This window comes from Amblyraja radiata, chromosome 4, assembly GCF_010909765.2.
Source record: "Amblyraja radiata isolate CabotCenter1 chromosome 4, sAmbRad1.1.pri, whole genome shotgun sequence".
In the NCBI taxonomy this organism is placed as follows: Eukaryota; Metazoa; Chordata; class Chondrichthyes; order Rajiformes; family Rajidae; genus Amblyraja; species Amblyraja radiata.
The window spans coordinates 98238667-98261377 of NC_045959.1; the positions used below are offsets into that span (position 1 = coordinate 98238667).

At 48.3% G+C, this 22711-nt stretch overlaps 1 protein-coding gene across 1 annotated transcript in view; it reads left to right on the top strand.

The window, feature by feature from the left end:
- The window catches only part of arpp21 (cAMP regulated phosphoprotein 21), a 281688-nt gene that overhangs the window by 144322 nt on the left and 114655 nt on the right, over positions 1-22711 (top strand). The window contains 4 exon segments of the mRNA XM_033020400.1: positions 10038-10130; positions 16338-16476; positions 17220-17304; positions 22289-22430. Of these exon segments, the coding sequence (XP_032876291.1) occupies positions 10038-10130; positions 16338-16476; positions 17220-17304; positions 22289-22430 (459 nt within the window).

Genomic DNA, 22711 nt, shown 5'->3' on the forward strand with positions numbered 1-22711 from the left:
CTCCCGTGCTAATCGAGAATCTATCTATCTCTGCCTTAAAAATATCCATTGAGGACCTCCCCAGCCTTCTGTGGCACATCATAGAACAGTACACCATAGGAACAGGCCCTTCGGCCCACAATGTTTGTGCTGAACGTGATGCCTAGCTGAACTGATTTCATCTGCCCGTATGATCCCTCTACTTCCATGTGCTTATCTAAAAACCTCTTGAATGCCACTATCACATCTGCCACCATCCCTAGCAATGCATTCCAGTCCCCCACCATTCTCTTTGCAAAATATTTGTCCTGCACAAAATTAATCTTTCTCCCTCTCACCGTATAGCTGTACCTTCTAGTATTGGACATTTCCACCCTGGGGGAAAAGGTTCTGACTCTCAACCGTATCTATGCCTCTCATGATTTTATATTTATACTTCTATCAAGTCTCCCCTCAACCTCTGACTTTCCAGAGGAAACAATCCAAATCCATCTAACCTTTCCCCTGCAGCTGAAATTTTCCAACCCCGGGCAGCATTCTGCTAAACCTCCCCTGCACCCTCACCAAAACCTCCATATCTTTGCTGTAATGGGGCAACCAGTACTGCACGTAATACTCCAAATGCGGACTAAACAAAGTCCTATAGAGCTACATCATGACTTCCTGACTCTTATACTCAATGCCCTTCGCAACAACATACGCTTCAACCACCCTATCCACTTGCGCTGCCACCTTTAGTGAGCTATGAACTTGGAGTCCAAGTTTCCTCTGCACATCAAACTTGCTAAGGGTTTTGACATTAACCGTGGACTCTTTCCCTGCATTTAACCTCTCAAAGTGCAACACCTCACACTTGTTCGGGTTAAACTTCTCCTCCTATTTCTACAGCTGATCTATATCCTGCTGTAACTTCTGACAGCCTTCCTCACTGTCTGCACCTCCTCCAATTTTGGTGTCGCCAGGTAACCTATTCACCAAACTATCTACATTTACGTCTCGGTCATTTATGTACGATATGATATAACTTTATATATATCTCAAACAGCTGAAGTCCCAGCACCGATCCCTGTGGAATTCCACTGGCCACAGACATCCATCCAGAATAACTACCTTACACCACAACCCTCTGTCTTGAAAGTCTTAAAGGTCCTTGAAGGTCATTGAAAAGCCTGAAGGTCTTACACTAATGACACATCTTACACTCCCTTTAGAGTGCCTTGATATCAAGTCTTGATATGTAATCTTGATATCAAGAGTACTGGCAACATATGGAGCTCTATAGGGGATCAACTGATATTCTGGCCTAGTTTTCGGTTTTATTCATAAGGTTGGAAAGTTGGCAGTAGACTTAGAAGTTGTCGAAGGTGGTTAGTGAACAATGTAGATTCTCACTATAGTGACAAGTAGAGTCCTCATTAAATGAATTTCACAGATATCGAGAAATATTATAGGACAGCATGTTATAGGAAAGATGTTGTCAAGCTGGAAAGGGTATAGAGAAGATTTAATAGAAACATAGAAACATAGAAAATAGGTGCAGGAGTAGGCCATTCGGCCCTTCGAGCCAGCGCCGCCATTCATTGCGATCATGGCTGATTCTTCCCTATCAATAACCCGTGCCTGCCTTCTCCCCATATCCCTTGACTCCACTAGCCCCTACCTTGACTCCACTAGCCCCTAGGACTAGGGGACTTTACAAGGATGTTGGCAGGAATAGAGGGTCTGAGCTATAGGGAGAGGGTGAGTAGGCTGGGACTCTATTCCTTGGAGCGCAGGAGGATGAGGGGTGATCTTATAAAGGTGTATAAAATCATGAGATAAATAGATTGGGTAGATGCACAAAGTCTCTTGCCCAGAGTAGGGGAATCGAGGACCAGAGGACATAGGTTTAAGGTGAAGGGGAAAATATTTAATAAAAATCTGAGGGGTAACTTTTTCACACAAAGGGTGGTGGATGCTTGGAACAAACTGCCAGAGGAGGTAGTTGAGGCAGGGATTATTACTACATTTATGAAACAGTTCGACAGGTAAATGGATAGGACAGGTTTGGAGGGATATGGACCAAATGCTGGCAGGTGGGACTAGTGTAGATGGAACGTGTGAGCAAGTTGGGCTGAAGGGCCTGTTTCCACGCTGTATCCTTCAATGACATGATGGCCAAAATTACTATTCGTGTTCTGTCTGCTTGAATATATTGTTGCTTGCTAGTGTTTCTTTTATTGTGGAGTGTCAAGGTTTACCTTCGAGATTGTTCTGTTATCTGTGCTGTTTTTTTTTCTGTTATCTCAATTTTTCTGCATACTTACCTGATCCGCATTGAGAGGGGAGGGAACAGCATTGTGCATTTTTGTGTTAATACTATGTTTACCAGAGGCACTATTATAAGTTTCAGAATTGATTTTGGGTGAGATTTTTGATTAAAATGTTGAGTCTGAAAAACTTAAAATTTCTGTTGGTCAGATACTCTTATTAATTACAATGTCTAATATTTTCCTATTATTTGATTCATATTCTTGCACATAACCCTGCTGCTATTTTTTGCCACTGCATGAAGTGCACAAAGAGTCTCATGCACTCAGCAATGCAAAATACTAAGTAAATTGGTATTTATCAGCTCTGACTTGAGTCATTTCAATTCATTTTATACAAGAAAGATTAATTTGATCAGAATCACATGTTTGTGAATGGAAAATGTCTTTCATTGTGAAAAGTATAAAGTTCATTGACAGAATGAAAATGTGTGAAATTCAGGTTCTGTCACTGTGTCTGAAGAAGGGTCCTCCGGTCTTCCGGCACTTCTCCTGTATTTAACAACGGCTCAAACATCTCCGCGAGTCTCCTGCAATTTCCTCTTGTGCTTCCCACAGTATCCTGGGATATATCTGATCAGGCCCGGGAGATTTTTCTACATTCATACACGTCAGGACCTTCAGCACTTCCTCTTTGACCGTAACACTGACTGCTCTCAAGACACTCTCATTGACAGCCCAAGTTCCTCCATCCTCCTGTCTTCCTCCTCGGTAAATTCAGAGGAGAAATACTCATTGAGGACCTTGCCTATCTCCTGTAGCTCCATAGAGTTGATTGTTTAATTCATGAGAGATCCCACACTCCCTCTGGTTATCCTTTTATGTGGTTATAAAATCTCTTACTTCTTGGTTCCCAAAACTCCTCCAGGGATACACTTAATTCCAGCTGCCTATACCTGTCCCATTGCCTCCTTCTTACACTTGACCAAAGTCTAATTTTCCCTCATCATCCACGCATCCTTACGTTTGCCTGCCTTGCCCTTCACTCGAGCAGGAACAGGCATACCCTGAGCTCTTGTCAGCACTTTTAAAAACATCCCACTTTCCCGACGTTCCATTTCCATCAAACAACCTACTCCAATCAACTTGAGCAAGTTTCTGTCTCGTACTCTGAAATGTGGCCTTGCCCCAATATAGCATTTCACATCATGAGTCTGATGAAGGGTCTCGACCTGAAACGTCACCCATTCCTTCTCTCCAGAGATGTTGCCTGTTCCGCTGAGTAGCTCTAGCTTTTTGTGTCTACCTTAGCATTTTAACTTGTGGGCCCGCTGTATTTATCTTAAACCTAATCGAACAGTGTTCGCTGTTCCCAAAAGGCTCATCCACGAACATTGCATCCACTCGCCAATTTTCTAAGACTAGATCAAGTGTTGCCATCTCCCGTGTGGGGCCCTCTACACCAGTGGTTGGCAACCTTGTTCTGCATAGGGGCCGGGACGTATGGCTGTGAGCAGATGGCGGGCCACATCTATCACATGTATACTGGGATCCCACCCCCATCCCGCCACGGATGGCAGGCATCAAGTCACGTGTTCACATAGATCCCGCCCCTTGGAAGATGCCACCTGGAGCACTGGCCCCTAGTTACGGGCGCTCACCAACATGGCGTACCTACGGTCCATTGCCTTGGCTCTGTCGTGAAGGCGGTGGCTCAAATACTCACACTCACTCATCCCCGGCCTATTGACAACCCCAATCCTGTGAGCGAAGGTGCACGCCGGTGCTGGTGGCTTTGCGCAGGATGCGGTACAGCTAGAGCTCGGCGTTCGGCGGCTCCGCCATTGCGACCGCCAGCGCAGGCGTCCTTGCGTCACCGCGCCGCGGCCTCGGGCCCGAGAAGTACCGGAGATGATGGAAGTCTGCGGGCCGGATGGTTTCAGGTTACAGGCCGTATTCGGCCCGGGAGCCGTAGGTTGCCGACCCCTGCACTACATATTGCCAGAGGAAACTTTCCTGAACACATTTGACAAATTCCACCTCGTCTAAACCTTTCGCATTATGGCATTCCCAGTCAATATTGGGAAAGTTAATATCCCCTACAATGACAACCTTATTAGACATGCAGCTGCCTGCATTCTGCTGGCATACTTCCTCTTCTATTTCCCGTTAACTATTTGGGGACCTATAGTACACCTCCAACAAGGTGATCATCCCTTTCTTGTTCCTCAGCTCCACCCATATAGCCTCATTAGACAAACCTTCCATAAAGTCACCACAGCCGTGACATCCTCCTTAACCAATAACGCAACCCCCTCTCCTTTTTTTCCATCACCCCTGTCTCTCCTGAAGCTCCTGTACCCCGGACCATTGAGCTGCCAGTCTTGCCCATCCCTTAACCAGGTTTCAGTCATGGCTACAACGTCCCAGTTGCTCGTACCTATCCACACCCTAAGCTCATCTGCCTTACCCGTCAGGCCCATTGCATTAAAATACATGCAGTTTAAACCAATCCTCCTTCCTCGCTCTCCGCCTTTCACCTGCCTTTTCTATCCACTAACCTTTCCCTCACCACCCTCCACACCAACTTCTAACCTCTCACCTGCCTCTGTCCTATATGAGATCCCAACCCCCTTGCCAATCTAGTTTAAACCCACCTGTGTAGCATTAGCGAACCTGGCTGCCAGGATGTTGGTTCCCCTTCAGTTAAGGTGCAACCCATCACTCGTAGAGATCACCTCTGCCTCAGAAGACATCCCAGTGGTTCAGAAATCTAAATCCCAGCCCCCTGCACCCACTCCTCAGTCACACATTCATCTCCCATTTCTGTTCATACCTTCACTAGCACGAGGTACTGGAAGCAAACCAGAGATAACTATCCTGGAGGTCCTGCTTTCCAGCCATTTACCTAATTCTCCAAACTCATGTTGTACAACGAACCTCCATCCTCTTCCTATCTATATTGTTTGTGCCAACATGCACAACAACCTCCGGCTGCTCCCCCTCACTTTTGATCATGTCGTGCAGCAGCTCCGAGGCGTCCTGGACCCTGGCACCAGGGAGGCAGCACATCTTCTTGGCGTCTCGACAGCTGCCACAGAATCTCCTGTCCACGCCTCTAATTATCGAGTCGCCCACCACTATGGCCCTGCCTGATGTCACTCTTCCCTGTTCAGCCTCAACTCCAGGGTTGGAATCACAGCCCTGGCTGCTACTTGAGGCTTTATCTGCCCCGACAGCTCCCAAGATGGTGTACCTGTTTAAAAGAGGTACGGCCACTGGGGTCACCTGCTATCCATGTTTAATTCCTTTCCTCGTGGTCACCCATCTTCTCTCTTCCTGAACCTTCGTTGTGACAACACTGTCCAGGAAGCTCTCGTTTTCCCAGATGGTTCTGAGGTCAAGTACCTCAGGACCAAAGGGGAAGTACAACAGGATCTGGGGGTTCCTTGTTCATCACTCAATGAAAGTAAGCATGCACGTACAGCAGGCAGTGAAGAAAGCGAATGGCACGTCGGCCTTTATAACAAGAGGAATCGAATATAGGAGCAAAGAGGTCCTTCTGCTGTTGTACAGAGCCCTAGTGAGACCACACCTGGAGTATTGTGTGCAGTTTTGGTCCCCTAATTTGACGAAGGATATTATTGCTATTGAGGGAGTGCAGCGGAGGTTTACAAGGTTAATTCCCGCGATGGCGGGACTGTCATATGCTGAGAGAATGGAGCGGCTGGGCTTATATACTCTGGAGTTTAGAAGAATGAGAGGGGATCTTATTGAAACATATAAGATTATTAAAGGTTTGGACACGCTAGAGGCAGGAAACATGTTCCCGATGTTGGGGGAGTCCAGAACCAGGGGCCACTGTTTAAGAATAAGGGGTAAGCCATTTAGAACGGAGATGAGGAAACACTTTGTCACACAGAGAGTTGTGAGTCTATGGAATTCTCTGCCTCAGAGGGTGGTGGAGGCAGGTTCTCTGGATACTTTCAAGAGAGAGCTAGATAGGGCTCTTAAAGATAGCGGAGTCAGGGGATATGGGGAGAAGGCAGGAACGGGGTACTGATTGGGGATGATCAGACATGATCACATTGAATGGCGGTGCTGGCTCGAAGGGCTGAATGGCCGACTCCTGCACCTATTGTCTATTGTCTATTGTCTATTGTCATCCAGCTGCTGCTCCAGTTCCCAAACGCGGTCCTTCAGGAGCTGCACCCGGACACAATTCCCACAGGTGTAGTTGTCAGAGGCACCAGCAGTGTCCATGACATCCCTACTTCTTTAATACTTTATTGTGTTATACTTGATTGATTTTTAAATTGTACTGGTGAGTCACCACACTGCTGATATTGAATATCTAACACCATTGTTAACATAAATTCAGAATGCTTTCTCCCATCTGTTTCCACACAAGTCAAAGCAACGGAAGGAGAAAAAATGTCCACGTTTTTCACAAAAATAAATTATCAAGAAAAATTTGCATCCAATTTATTCATTGAAAATTAGAAATCTAACAGCACAAGAAGTGGCCTTTCTGCTCAATAAAATTTGCACTGGCCTTACAGAAATATTTGAATCTCATCCCAATACTTAATTCTCATCCCAGTCACGTAACTTCTTTTGTTTCAAACATTTTCTATAAGATTCACTGAACTTTGCTTGAACAGGTCTTTGTAATAATCTTTCTCGACCTTCTTGGTGACGATTCTTTATTTCACGATTTGTTGTGAGTGATGGTCCAAAGAAAAGTATTTTCAATACCTGTTTAAGGATGGATACAGATGCAACATGTGATTAGATCGCAAGGCAAAGGAGCAGAATTAGGCCATTTGACAGGTCAAGTCTGCTCCGCCATTTGATCACGGCTAATCTATTTTTCCTTCTCAACACCATTCTCCTGCCATCTTCCTGCATCCTTTGATGCCCTTACTAATCATCCTCCACTTTATAAATACGCAATAACTTGGCCTTCACAGCCGTCAATGACAATGAATTTCCCAGATTAACCACCCTACTTGTCCATCTGAGTGCAGACATGTATGTGGGAGATCGTGTCTCACGATTGTGATTGAGTATTTTGAAGCTTGATGAGGGCAGAGCTGTAGACGTTGTATATATAGATTTCAGCAAAGCATTTGACAAGGTGCTGCATGGTAGGCTGCTCTAGAAGGTTAGGTCACATGGGATTCAAGGAGAGATGGCTGACTAAAAAATTAGCTTTATGGAAGGAAGCAGAGGATGATGGTGGAAGGTTGTTGCTCAGACTGGGGGCCTGTGACTAGTAGTGTGCCTCCGGGTTCAGTGCAGGGCTCATTGCTGTTTGTCATCATTATCAATGATTTGGATAAGAACATTTAAGGCATGATTAGCAAGTTTGCAGATGACACTAAAGTGGGTGATATTGTAGCTAGTGAAGATGGACATAGGTTGAGGGTGAGAGGAGGCCAGATTTAATAGGAACCTGAGGGGTAACCTCTTTACACAAAGAGTGGTGGGTGTATGGAACGGTATATGGACAGCTGCCAGAGGAGGTAGTTGAGGCAGATGCTATCATAACAGTCAATTGGACAGGTACATGGATAGAACAGGTTTAGAGGACCAAGCACGGGAAGGTGGGACTAGTGCCGATGGGGCATGTTAGTCGGCATGGGCAAAACATTCCTAAGGGCATGTTTCCATGCTGTATGACCTTGTGACTCTATGACTCTGGCTAGAGAAATGTTTCCTCATCTCCATTCTAGACATTCATTCATTGATTCTGAGGCTGTGCCTTCTAGTCTCAGCCTCTCCCACCACTGGAAACATCCTCTCCACATCCACTAAGTCTTTCATTATTTGGTAGGTTTCAAAGAGACCCCCCTCATCTTTCTAAACTCCAGCGAGATGGCCCGGAGCCATCAAATGCTCCTCGTATGTTAACCTTAATCATTCACATTAACCTCCTCTGGACCCTCTCCAATGCCAACACATCTCCCCTCAGATATGGGGCCCTGAATTTCCCCAATGTTCCAAATGTGGTCTGACCTGAGCCCTATAAAACCTCACCATTGTATTCTTGCTTTTATATACTAGTCCTCCTTGAATGAATGCTAACATTGCATTTGCCTTCCATGCAGCCGACTTTATCTGCAAATTATCCCTTTGGCACTACTTCACCAGCACTCCCAAGTCCCTTTGCATCTCCCATTTCCTGAATCCTCACACCATTTATAAAATAGTCTACGCCTTTATTCCTTCTACCAAAGAGCATGGGCTATTCCATTTGCCACTTCTTTGCCCACTCTCCCAACCACATTGGCCTTCATCACTCAGAGTATTGACTATAAAAGTTGGGAGGTCATGTTGCAATTGTGTTAGTTCTGGGCACCATGTTATAGGAAATACATTGTCAAGCTGGGAAGGGTACAGAGAAGATTTACAAGGATGTTGCCAGGACTAGAGGGTCTGAGCTATAGTGAGAGGTTGAGTAGGCTGGGACACTATTCCTTGGCGCGCAGGAGGGGGAGGGGTGGTCTTATAGAGGTGTATAAAATCATGAGGGGAATAGATTGGGTAGATGCGCAGAGTCTCTTGCCCAGATGAATCGAGAACCAGAGTACATAAGTTTAAGGTGAAGGGGAAAATAGGAATCTGTGGGATAACTTTTTCACACAAAGGGTGGTTGATGTATAGAACAAGCTGCCAGAGGACATTGTTGAGGCTGGGATTATCCCAATGTTTAAGAAATAATTAGACAAGTACATGGATAGGACAGGTTTGGAAGGATATGGAACAAAAGCGGGCATGTGGGACTAGTGTAGCTGGGACATGTTGTCTGGTGTGGGCAAGTTGGGCCGAAGGGCCTGTTTCCATGCTATCACTTTGACTTTATGAGTCACTGACACTGTCCTCCTCGAGGTTCCTTCACCTCCTCGAGCTCCCTAATCAAATCTGGTTCATTACACAAAACCAAATGCAGAATTGTCTTTGTGTAGGAAGGAACTGTAGATAATGGTTTAAACCAAAGATCGATACAAAAAGCTGGAGTATCTCGAGAGATGCTGTCTGACCCGTTGAGTTACTCCAGCTTTTTGTGTTTTCAATCTCCAGAATTGTCTTTTCTTTTGTGGGCTTGACATTAAACTAAATGATCAGTTTATTACTACCTTTGACTAATCATTCTCACCATGTTGGATTTGTCACCAAAATTAAATCAAGAGGTAAATCAATTTACGTTAAATACTAAAGATTGGAATATCTGTGCATAAAGATTGAAGCAATTCTAAAATTATATCGAAGAAGTTCAGAAAATATTTGAAATAAAAACAAGTGATCGTCCATCGATACAGATCGTGTGTTTGAGGCTTGAGTGTGCCTGCTGCAAATACTTTGTTATTGGTGGTTAAATAAAACATGTGTGTGATGCACTGTTAATCTTCCATGGGCTCTGGGAGGTTTCTAGACTGTGGACAATATTTTATTTGATTTGTGTCTCAGGTGTCTTATATTTTAAAAGTTAGATATTTGCTCCATATTTACAAAGTCAAATGTCCTATATTAATTTGTTTGACAAAATTAGAATTTAGATGAGCAAACTTACTTTAACAAATTACCATGAGAGCTTCTTATCATGAACATCTCATCTAATGTTCCCATTTTCTCATTATTTCATTAGAAAGGTGCACATTCATGTGAAATGGAATTTTCCAATGTTATAACATATTTCACAAAACATCTCTGCTCCTGTTATATAGCTTGTGATATAATTGCAATATGGTGATGTTTCCAAATGTGTATGAGCAATAATCTACTCGTTTTTGCTGTGCTTCATAGACAGGTGCTAAAGGTAAACTGGTGAGAAGTCTTGCTGTTTGTGAAGAGTCAAATCTGCCTCTGCCATCACCAGAAACCACTCCAGAGAATCAGGTACAGCATTAATGCTACTGAAGCAAATTCATATTCAATGATTCAAGATAGTTTATTGTCACATGCACCCAGGTATAGTGAAATGCTTTGTTTTATATACAACCCGATAAAATCACACAACATTAAGGGCCTGTCCCACTTAGGCGACTTTTTAGGTGAGTGCAGAAGCCTGCGCTCGCCACACGGTCGCCACATGTTCGCTGATGGTCTCTGGTGAGTCTCCTTCATGGTCGCGAGGAGTTCCCGCATTCTGGGAACTAGTCGCGGCCTCAGTATGGTCGCCGCAAAGTTTTCAACATGTTGGAAAATTTTCTGTGACCAAAAATTGGTCGCCATGGAGAAAATCGATAATCCTGTAGTCGTACGTGTAGTTGTGGTGGGGCCGCCATGTAGTTATCGGTAGTCGTAGGTAGTTTTAGTTAATCGCCTTTGCTGACCGGACATTTTTATTGGTGCTTGGGGAAAAAAAACGTAAACAAGAGTTTTCAGAACCAAGGAGAACCGACCGGTAATGTTAAATGTCCACCGAACTTCACAGCTGTGTATCTCTGGCATTAAAAGTTGTCTGGCTTCTTAAAAGTTATCTCCTCCCCTTCCCTCCCCCCTTCTCTCCCCCCCTTCTCTCCCCCCTTCTCTCCCCCCCCTTCTCTCCCCCCCTTCTCTCCCACCCCTTCTCTCCCCCCCCTTCTCTCCCCCCCCTTCTCTCCCCCCCTTCTCTCCCCCCCCTTCTCTCCCCCCCCTTCTCTCCCCCCCTTCTCTCCCCCCCCTCTCTCCCCCCCTTCTCTCCCCCCCTTCTCTCCCCCCTTCGCTCCCCCCCTTCTCTCCCCCCCTTCTCTCCCACCCCTTCGCTCCCCCCCTTCTCTCCCCCCCCTTCGCTCCCCCCTTCTCATCCCCCCCTTCTCTCCCCCCCCTTCTCTCCCCCCCTTCTCCCCCCCCTTCTGCCCCCCCTTGCTCCTCCCCCTTCTCGTCCCCCCCTTCTCTCCCCCCCCTTCTCTCCCCCCCTTCTCTACCCCCCCTTCTCTCCCCCCCTTCCTCCCCCCCTTCTCTCCCCCCGTCCTCCCCCCCTTCTCGTCCCCCCCTTCTCTCCCCCCCTTCTCTCCCCCCCCCTTCTCTCCCCCCCTTCTCTCCCCCCCTTCTCTCTCCCCCCCTTCTCTCCGTCTCTCCCCCTTCCTCTCCCCCCCTTCTCCCCCCCCTTTCTCTCCCCCCTTCTCTCCCCCCCTTCTCTCTCCCCCCTTCTCTCCCCCCCTTCTCTCCCCCCCCTTTCTCCCCCCCTTTCACTCGCCCCCCTGTCTCTCCCTCCCCCTTCTCTCCCCCCTTCTCTCCCCCCCCCTTCTCTCCCCCCCCTTCTCTCCCCCCCCCTCCTCTCCCCCCCCTTCTCTCCCCCCCTCTCTCCCCCCCTTCTCTCTCCCCCCCTTCTCTCCCCCCCCTTCTCTCCCCCCCTTCTCTCCCCCCCTTCTCTCCCCCCCTTCTCTCCCCCCCTTCTCTCCCCCCCTCCTCTCATCACCCCCCTTCTACTCGCCCCCCTTCTCTCGCCCCCTTCTCTCCACCCCTTCTCTCCCCCCTTCTCTCCCCCCTTCTCTCCCCCTCTCTCCCCCTTCTCTCCCCCCCTTCTCTCTCCCCCCTTTCTCTCCCCCCCCCTTCTCTCCCCCCCTTCTCTCCCCCCCTTCTCTCCCCCCCTTCTCTCCCCCCCTTCTCTCCCCCCCTTCTCTCCCCCCCTTCTCTCCCCCCCCTTCTCTCTCCCCCCCTTCTCTCCCCCCCTTCTCTCCTTCCCCCCCTTCTCTCCCCCCCTTCTCTCCCCCCCTTCTCTCCCCCCCTTCTCTCCCCCCCCCTTCTCTCCCCCCCCCTTCTCTCCCCCCCTTCTCTCCCCCCCTTCTCCCCCCCCCTTCTCTCCCCCCCCTCTCTCCCCCCCTTCTCCCCCCCTTCTCCCCCCCCTTCCTCCCCCCCCTTCTCTCCTCCCCCCCTTTCTCTCCCCCCCTTCTCTCCCCCCCCCTTCCTCTCCCCCCCTTCTCTCCCCCCCTTTCTCTCCCCCCCTTCTCTCCCCCCCTTCTCTCTCCCCCCCTTCTCTCCCCCCCCTTCTCTCCCCCCCTTCTTCCTCCCCCCCCTTCTTCCCCCCCTTCTCCCCCCCTTCTCCCCCCTTCTCCCCCCCTTCTCCCCCCCTTCTCCCCGCCCTCCTCCCCCCCTTCCCCCCTTCTTCTCCCCCCCTTTCCCCCCTCTTCCCCCCCTCCTTCCCCCCCCTTCCCCCCCCTCTTCCCCCCCATCTTCCCCCCCTTCTTTCCCCCCCCCCCTCCTTCCCCCCCCCTTCTTCCCCCCCCTTCTCCCCCCCCTCCTCCCCCCCCCCCTTCTTCCTCCCCCTTCTTCCCCCCCCCCTTCTTCCCCCCCTTCTTCCCCCCCTTCTTCCCCCCCCTTCTTCCCCCCTCTTTCCTTCCCCCCCCTTTCCTTCCCCCCCCTTCCTTCCCCCCCTTCCCCCCCCCTTCCCCCCCCCGTCTCCCCCCCCCTTCTGCCCCCCCTTCTTTCCCCCCCCCCTTCTTCCCCCCCGCTTCCCCCCCCTTCTTCCCCCTTCCCCCCCTTCTTCCCCCCCCTCTCTTCCTACCCCTTCTTCCCCCCCCCCCCTTCTTCCCCCCCCTGGAGAGAAGGTATGGTGACGTTTTGGGTCGAGACCCTTCTTCAAACTGAGGTTCAGAGGAGAGGCTTAAATTGAGATTTCTATTGGCCATGAACGTCACTTTTTATGCATTTTTGGAGAACATTCAGAATGCACTGCTGTCTGCTACTGATCACTGATGATGTGTTCAGGAGCATCTATCAATGTATTTGTATCAATCACTGTGCTGGTGAAATCAATGGCGACCAGGATAGACTGGTTGACAACCAAGAATAGGGTGGGTGACGACTGGAGAGACAGTGGACAGCTCGGAAAGACGGCAACAGGGGCGGGGTGGGTTGGCAGCCCAAACCGCATCCTCTGAGAGGAGGAGACCCAAACCACGCTACAGAAAAACACATTGAAAAATACCCCCAGGGGTGCCCGAGAGGGGGGGAGGATGAGCACCTCAATTGGACGGATCAAAGGTTAACGACTAATGGCAACGGACAACCGACTATGAGTATCAAATGCAGATGTGGTAAGGTTTGCAAGAACAGCCGAGGCCTGAAGATTCACCAGACCCGGATGAAGTGTTTGGAGGGACAGGGAGTGTCACAACGCACAGGTATTTTACCTGGTGAGACGCAGGAGGAGCCGGGCCCGGAATCACCCCATAGAGCCCGAAGCCTCCAAGTGGCGCAACTAGTCCCTCGGAACAGTTCTCCGGAGAAGGTTCGAGTCAGATCTGCCATCAGTTCGATGAGGGCGTCGACAAGGTGCTAGAAGCAACTGCAAAGGGAGACGTGGACCGAAGGCTGCGGACGATGACGACAATCATCATCAGCCTAGCTGTGGAAAGGTTTGGAGAAGTGGAGAAGAAGCCGGCCAGAACACCTTTCACCATGAATCAACGAGCAACAAAGATCCACAAGATCCGGCAGGAGCTGAAGTCCCTCAAGAAGCAGTATAAAGAGGCCAGTGAAGAGCAACGTCCCCCCTTGGCTGAGCTGCGAACCATCCTGAGGAAGAAGCTGATGACCCTCCGTAGAGCTGAGTGGCACCGAAGACGCCGAAGGAAAGAGCCGGAAGCGAGCATCCTTCATAGCCAACCCCTTCGGCTTCACCAAACAACTACTCGGAGCAGAAGCGCAGTGGGAGTTTGGCTTGCTCTAAGGAGGAGATCGACCGGCACATCCAGACGACCTACAGTGACCCCGTCAGGCAGCAGGAGCTGGGCCAGTGCAACATCCTGGTAAAACCACCTCCACCCATCAAGGAGTTTGACAGTAGAGAGCCACTCCTGAAAGAGGTCCAGGACGTTGTGAAGAGAGCAAGAGCTGGCTCAGCCCCTGGCCCGAGCGGAGTCCCCTAGAGGGTCTACAAGAACTGCCCCCTGTTACTGAAAACGGCTGTGGAAGATCCTGAAAGTCATCTGGAGGAGAGGAAAAGTGGCGCAGCAGTGGCGATTCGCTGAAGGGAGTCTGGATCCCAAAGGAGGAAGATTCCAAGAAGATCGATCAGTTCAGGATCATCTCCTTGCTAAGTGTTTGAAGGCAAGATCTTCTTCAGCATTCTGGCGAGGCGGCTGACCAACTTCCTCTCCACAATGGCTACATCGACAGCTCAGTGCAAAAGGGAGGCTTATCTGGAGTGCCGGGGTGTCTAGAGCACACGGGAGTGGTGACCCAACTCATCAGAAAAGCCAGGGAGAACAAGGGAGACCTGACAGTGCTCTGGCTTGACCTGGCCAATGCCTACGGCTCCATCCTGCACAAGCTGATCCAGACAGTCATGGCCAAGCATCATGTGCCGGGCCAAGTGGCAGATCTCATCCTGGACTATTACAACCAGTTCAGCATGAGAGTCTCATCAGGGTCAGTAACATCAGAGTAGCACAGACTGGAGGTTGGGATCATCACAGGCTGTACCATCACTGTGATCCTTTTTGCCTTGGCGATGACATGATCGTCAAGTCTGCTGAGCCAGAGTGCCGGGGCCCTCGGACCAAGTCAGGAGATGCGCCAACCACCAATCAGAGCCTTCATGGACGACCTGACTGTCACCACTGAGTCAGTGCCAGGAGGCAGGTGGATCCTGCAGGGGTTGGAGAAACTGAATGGATGGGCAAGGATGAGGTTTAAGCCAGGAAAATCAAGGTCACTGGTGCTGAAGAAGGGCAAAGTCATGGACAGGTTCCGCTTCAGCATCGAAGGGACAACAATCCCAACTGTCTCCGAAAGGCCAGTGAAGAGTCTTGGCAAGGTGTTTAACAGCAGCCTGAAGGATACAGCATCTGTCCAGGCAACCTATCAGGAGCTGGAGAGCTGGTTGAGAGCAGTGGACCGGTCGGGGCTTCCCGGCAAGTTCAAGGCATGGATTTACCAGCATGGTATCCTGCCAAGGATACTCTGGCCACTGCTTGTCTACGAAGTCCCAATATCCATCGTAGAGAGATTGGAGAGGAAAGTCAGCAGCTTTCTCAGAAGGTGGCTGGGACTGCCCAGGAGCCTTAGCAGCATCGCCCTTTACGGAAATACACCAAGCTCCAGCTGCCCCTGAAGTCCCCTGGAGGAGGAGTTTAAGGTGACTCGGGCCAGAGAGGTGATGCTGTACAGGGACTCCAGTGACCCCAAGGTGGCTCAAGCAGGGGTGGAGGTGAAAACTGGGAGGAAGTGGAGAGCCGGCGAAGCCGTGCTGCAAGCAGAGTCCCGGATACGCCCAGAGTCCTGGTGGGAGCAGTGACTCGGGGAAGAGCAGGCCTGGGAATCTTCCCATCTCCCCAGTTTGACAAGGCCAAGGGGAAGGAGAGGCGCAGGCTGGTCCAGGAGGAAGTGAGGGCAGTGGTGGAGGAGGAGAGGTGTACCAGAGCGGTTGGATTGAGGCAGCAGGGGGCCTGGACAAGGTGGGAGCAGGCCATGGACCGAAAAGTCACATGGACTGAGCTCTGGCAGGCTGAACCACAGCGCATCAAGTTCCTGGTCCAGGCAGTGTATGATGTCCTGCCCAGCCCATCGAATCTCTTCATCTGGGGCAAAGCGGAATCTCCAGATTGCCCGCAATGCTCAGGCAAGGGAACGTTGGAACACATCCTGAGCTGCTGCCCAAAGGCTGGGTCAGGATGTCTGATGTTGAAAGACCCGAAACACCCAATGACCCCAGGTACATCACTGATGATGTGTTCAGGAGCATCTATCGATGTATTGTATCAAACTACTCATTTTCATTACTGCAAGGAAGATAAGATTTGAGCTTACAACAATAGTCTATGATTTTTTTGTGTCACAGGATTTATTTGTTATGCAAATAACAAATTAATGTTACTGCCCAAAGAAGGAGATAAACTGACCTCAGTTGGAAGTTAAGTGAACAAACCTGAGAAAGTCTCTAATATTTCATCACCGAATTATAATTTTAATTCATGGGGGAATTTCTTTCGACTTTTTCAGGTTTGTTCTCAGCTAAGGAAGGCATTCATTATTTTAATTAAATTGAGGTCAGATTATTCTGTTTGGCCGTAATTTCAGTTTATCAGATTGATAACTTCATATTTGTGTCAGCATCATCAACCATTAATTAAAAACATTGAAAGGTATTATTGTTTTCTTTTCTTTCCTGTGTTGCAGGATTCCATTCAGCACCAGCTCATCAGCACATCAAGTATTCAAGATGATGAGAAAAACAATAAAGAAGAATTGGAAAAAGATAAAAACAAAGAGAAAGAAAAACTTAGTGAAAAATCTAAAATGAAAATGCTGTCAAAAGGTATGTGGTTGTAATTAATCCTCTTGTTGGTTAAAATCTTGGAGTTTTACCCACTTGGTTAACGGTGAGCAATATATGTTTGAAGCAGGGGTCAGCAACCTTTTCTGTCAAGGGGCCGGGAAGCATGTCTGTGAGCGAATGGTGGGCCACATCTATCACGTGTACACACGGATCCCGCCCCCATCCCGCCCCGGGTGGCAGGCATCAAATCACGTGTTCACATAGATCCCGCCCCTTCTAGGACACCGAGCTCAAATATCCTACTCACTCGCCCCCTGGTCTAATGACAACCCCGATCCCGACAGTGAAGCCACAGAAGGGTGCGCGGCCATGGCCGGCGGCTTTGCGCAGGATGCGGTACAGCCAAATCACCTTCCAGGTGCCGGAGGTAGAAAAAAATGCTAGAGAAACGTACCACCAGCATTATTCTACCTTGATTTTTCCAGCATCTGCAGTTCTTTCTTAAACATTCCAGGTACCGAAGGTGACGGAAGTCTGCGGCCGGATTATTGAGGATAAATAAATACCCAGCGGGCCGGATGATTTTGGGTTACGGGCCGAATTTTGCCCAGGGACCATAGGTTGTCGACCCCTGGTTAAAAGGGACATATTTGTGGTTTAGAATAGAAACTGATTTTAAAGGGAAACATTTTTCCACAGTTTATTCAACTTTATAGAGGAATTCACATGATAAACCTTACTTTTATCAATGCTGCAATGTTGAAAATTGATTCTTTTTCCAGATGCCATTATTGCCACTTTCTGGTTGAACTGTGCCACTCGGAAAATTCAACTATGCATTACCAGTCATGAATCACTCTTGAATCAGTATGTGCATTAATGAAGTAATTTCTCATGCTATGCTATGGGCATTACTTCACACCATGGAGTACCCATCACCATTAATCATGGAATAAGCTGAGTTTAATTTAAGTAACTGACTTGTTTTGGATCTACAAACTCAGATTACAATTGCTACACACTCTTAAATCTCTATTCACTGTAAATGGCTCAGTTTGTAATCATATTTTGCTCCAGTTTCCTCCCACATCGCAATGACAATGCGGTTTTGCAGGTTAATTGGCCGCCGTAACTTCCCCTTGCATGGAGGTAGTGAATGCGAAAGTGGAATTAGATAGAACTAGTGTGAACAGGCAAATCAATGGTCAGTGTGGACTCGGTGGGCCGAAGGGGCTTGTTTCCATGCTGTAACATTCTATGACTATGACTAAAATGTATAAAGTCTTGGTAGACAAAAAGTCAATCAGGGCACTCCAGATGAACCGAGGTTTGTAGATGTCTCTGCCTTGTTAGTCAATTGTGGCAGTAAGACCTCCTGGACTATTGGCGCCACTGGACCACAAAAAATAAAGCTGTTAACATTGATTGTTCCTTCCTTGTTTCAAAGCATTGAAAGTTGATGGCAATTCTCCATGCCGTATCTTTCAATCAATTCAATAAATGCCGACCCCTTATTCTGAAACTGTGTTTCTGGCTTTGGACTCCTCAGGCAGGAGACTACGCTCTCTGTATCGTGCCTGTCAAGACCTTTGTGAAATTCCAATGCTTATCTCAATTAGCCAATTTCCTCTCACTCTTCTACATGCTAAAATATACAGTTTATTCTTCTCAATTTTCCTCATACGACAAATTCGTTGTTCCTGGAACCAGTTAGTGAATTATTGTTTAGTTTAGTTTAGTTATATTGTCACGTGTACCGAGGTCCAGTGAAAAGCTTGTGTTGCGTGCTAACCAGTCAGCAGAAAGACAATACATGATTACAATCGAGCCATTTACAGTGTATTGACACATGATAAGGGAATAACGTTTAGTGCAAAGTAATCCAGCACAGTCCGATTAAAGATAGTCTGAGGGTCACCAATGAGGTAGATACTAGTTCAGGACTGCTCTCTGGTTATGGTAGGATGATCCAGTTGCCTGATAACAGCTGGGAAGAAACTGTCTCCCATTCTGAATCCGACCTTTCTGTCCTGACTCCCATTCCGAATCCGACCTTTCTGGTCCTGGGTCTCCTCCATGGCCAGAGTGAGTCCCACCGGAAATTGGAAGAGCAGCACCTCATATTTCGCTTGGGAAGTTTACACCGTAGCGGTATGAACATTGACTTCTCCGAAACGTCACCTATTCCTTCGCTCCATAGATGCTGCTTCACCCCGTTGTTCCTCCAGCATTTTTTCTACCTTTGGAGGTGTGCGTTTTCACATTTCTATACCTTTTGCCTGATGGGAGAGGGAGAAGAGGAAGGGGCCAGGGCTGGACTCATCTTTAATTATGCTGCTGGCCTTGCCAGACAGTGTGAGGTATAAAAGTAGGCAATGGAAGAGAGTATTGTTTGTGTGATGGTTTGGGCTGCGTCCACAATTCGCTGCAATTTCGTGCAGTCTTGGATGGAGCTGTTCCCAAACCAAGCTGGGATGCATCCTGATATAATGTTTTCTGTGGTGCATCTGTAGAAGATTGGTGAGAGCCATAGAGGACACAGAGTCATAGAATGTTACAGTGTGGAAATAGTCCCCCTTCGGCCCAACTTGCCACACCAGCCAACATGTCGCAGCTACACTCCGTCCACCTGCCCATTTGGTCCACTTTCTCCAAACCTTCCTATCCATGTACCTGTCTAACTGTTTCTTAAACCTTGGATAGTCCCTACCTCACCTACCTCCCTGGCAGCTTGTTCCATACACCCATCACCCTTTGTGTGAAAAAGTTACCCCTCAGATTCCTATAAAATCTTTTCCCCTTCACCTTAAACCTATGTCTTCTGGTCCTCGATTCCCCTACTCCGTGCAAGAGAACTCTGTGTATCTATCGATCTATTCCCTCATGATTTTATACACCTCTATAAGATCACCCCCTCATCCTCCTGTGGAATAGAGTCCTGGCCTCCTCAATCTCTCCCCATAGCTCAGATCCTCGTGTCATGGCAACATCCTTGTAAATCTTTTCTGCACCCATTCAACATAAACAGCTTCGTATAACATGGTTGCCAGAGCTGAACACAATAAGTCAAATGCGCTCACCAACGTCTTATATATCTGAAACATGACTTCCCATACTCAATACTCTGACTGATGACGTCCAACGTGCTAAAGCCTTTTGACCACCCTATCTACCTGCGAGTCCACCTTCAAGGGACTATGTACTTGCAGCCATACCATTCACTGTGTAGGTCCTGCCCTTGTTAGGCTTTACAAAATGCACATCACACTTTCCTGTATTAAATTCCAGCAACCATTCCTCAGCCCACCTGGCCAACCCATCAAGATGAATGAATGAATGAATGAATGAATGAATGAATGAATGAATGAATGAATGAATGAATGAAGAATGAATGAAGAATACGTTTATTGTCAGTGCACAATACTGTGCAACAAATTCCATTACATCTCCTCCGGTTAAAAAAATACAACACGACAACCATTAACACATATGTACACTTATTAGTAAAAATAAATAGGTATTTTAAAAGAATTTAAAAGAATTTAAAGAATTTGGCGGCATTTCTTGGAATTACATTTTGCTTCCCCAGCATTCTCTGTTGGAATTTAGCTCTTTTATCGCACATGGGTAGAAACTATTTTTAGTCTACAGTCCTGAATCGCCTCCCAGAGGGTAGCAGAGTAAAAAGGTGGTTGGCAGGGTGGGATGGTCCTGCTGCCAATACTAATAACATGGCAGGCATAAAGCTGATGGGCCAAAATGAACTGTCGCCTTATCACCTCCAACACTTTTTTGTTTTCTATAAGCAATGTAGTACACTTACAGGATATTTATGCTTCTGTATGGAATCATCAGTGTAACTCGCCCCTGGACATCCATGAAGCATAATTCAGAGGCAAATATAATGTGCTACAGCTGTTGTTGTATATGTATTCAAAGCAAGTATGCTGTTCTTGGCCCGTGAAATCTGATCGCCACATTCATGGCTAATCTGATTGTAACCTCACTTCTACATTCCGATTTATTCCTTCACATGCTTGCCCATCAAGTATCTGTCTACCTCAGTCGTAAAAAATATTCAATGACTGTCTCTGCTGCCATTTGAGGAAGAGAGTTCCAAAGACTTACAATCCCCTGAGAGAAAACATTTCAGCTCAACTATGTCTTAAAAGGTGACGCACCTCCCCCCCCCCCCCCCCCCCCCCCCTCCCATTACAGGTATTCAGTCTGATAAATGGTAACTCCGTAACATTCTTCTTTAATAAAATTATTATATGGCAGCAGTTTTCCAGCCGTAGTGACATCAATGATCTTGGACGAGGGAATTGGAATGCAACATCTCCAATTTGCGGATGACACGAAGCTGGGGGGCAGTGTTAGCTGTGTGGAGGATGCTAGGAGGCTGCAAGGTGACTTGGATAGGCTGGGTGAGTGGGCAAATGCATGGCAGATGCAGTATAATGTGGATAAATGTGAGGTTATCCACTTTGGTGGCAAAAACAGGAAAGTAGACTATTATCTGAATAGTGGCCGATCAGGAAAGGGGAGATGCAACGAGACCTGGGTGTCATGTACACCAGTCATTAAAAGTAGGCATGCAGGTGCAGCAGGCAGTGAAGAAGGCGAATGGTATGTTAGCATTCATAGCAAAAGGATTTGAGTATAGGAGCAGGGAGGTTCTACTGCAGTTGTACAGGGTCTTGGTGAGACCACACCTGGAGTATTGCGTACAGTTTTGGTCTCCTAATCTGAGGAAGGACATTCTTGCCATAGAGGGAGTACAGAGAAGGTTCACCAGACTGATTCCTGGGATGTCAGGACTTTCATATGAAGAAAGACTGGATAGACTCGGCTTGTACTCGCTAGAATTTAGAAGATTGAGGGGGGTTCTTATAGAAATTACAAAATTCTTAAGGGGTTGGACAGGCTAGATGCAGGAAGATTGTTCCCGATGTTGGGGAAGTCCAGAACAAGGGGTCACAGTTTAAGGATAAGGGGGAAATCTTTTAGGACCGAGATGAGGAAAACATTTTTCACACAGAGAGTGGTGAATCTCTGGAATTCTCTGCCACAGAAGGTAGTTGAGGCCAGTGCATTGGCTATATTTAAGAGGGAGTTAGATGTGGCCCTTGTGGCTAAAGGGATCAGGGGGTATGGAGAGAAGGCAGGTACAGGATACTGAGTTGGATGATCAGCCATGATCATATTGAATGGCGGTGCAGGCTCGAAGGGCCGAATGGCCTACTCCTGCACCTATTTTCTATGTTTCTATGTTTCTATCATTACCTGTACAGTATTTATTTGAGAATTAAGGTCTAACAAAATTAGGGTGGCACAGTGGTGCAGAGGTAGAATTACTGCCTTACAGTGTTTGCAGACTGGCAGAGACTCGGTTTGATCCCGACTACGGGTTTGTCTGTATGGAGTTTGTACGCTCTCTCCGTGACCTGCGTAGGTTTTCTCTAGATCTTCGTTTCCTCCCTCACTCCAAATTGGCTTGTAAAGAAGAGTCCACCAACACTCTGTGTTTACTCCAGTTTATTCATACTGTACGTACATTACTGCACTAGCTGTATGTGGTCTGTCACGGGAACTAGAGAGAGATCAGTGGGTGGGGAGGTTGTAATTATACTTGTGATATGGGGAGTGGTTAGTAGTGGTGAGGTCACTATGTTAAAGGTGCATGCACATATCATCGACATCCTTCCCCTTAGAACAAGAGGCAACAAGGTAGTGACAGGGCGACCACGTCTCATGCGCTGTGAACAGTTACGCAAAGTCGCATAGCGGATGGGCGGCTTGACAACGCGCCCCGACCGGGTTCGCATCTCGCCATCTCCCCTCCCTGCAGGAAGAAGAGGAACCGGCGCAGGGGCAGGAGACCGAACCGGAACGGGGACCCCGGAGGAGAGGAGAAGAAGGAGGAGGGGAACCGGGTGCAGCAGCGGGCAGACGGGCAGGCGAGGGAGGATGAGCCGAGGAGACTTTGGCTGGTAGAGCTGAGAAGGCAGGTCCGAGGCATGCGGGGGCGGCGGGCGTGTAGGAGACTGCAGCGGAGGAACAAAAGGGTCAGCGGGCGGCGGTGGAGGCTCGTTGACGAGCCGCAGGTGTTGGCGGACCGGCGGTAAACGGTGCCGTCATGGTCGACTATAGGAACGCGGCGAGCCCACGTACCGACGACGGTGGCGATCCTGGAGTGGCCGGAGGGGACTGCATTCGGACGACTTGACGGGGAATAGACGCGGGAGGGGCGGCAGGACTTATCGTGGAGCGC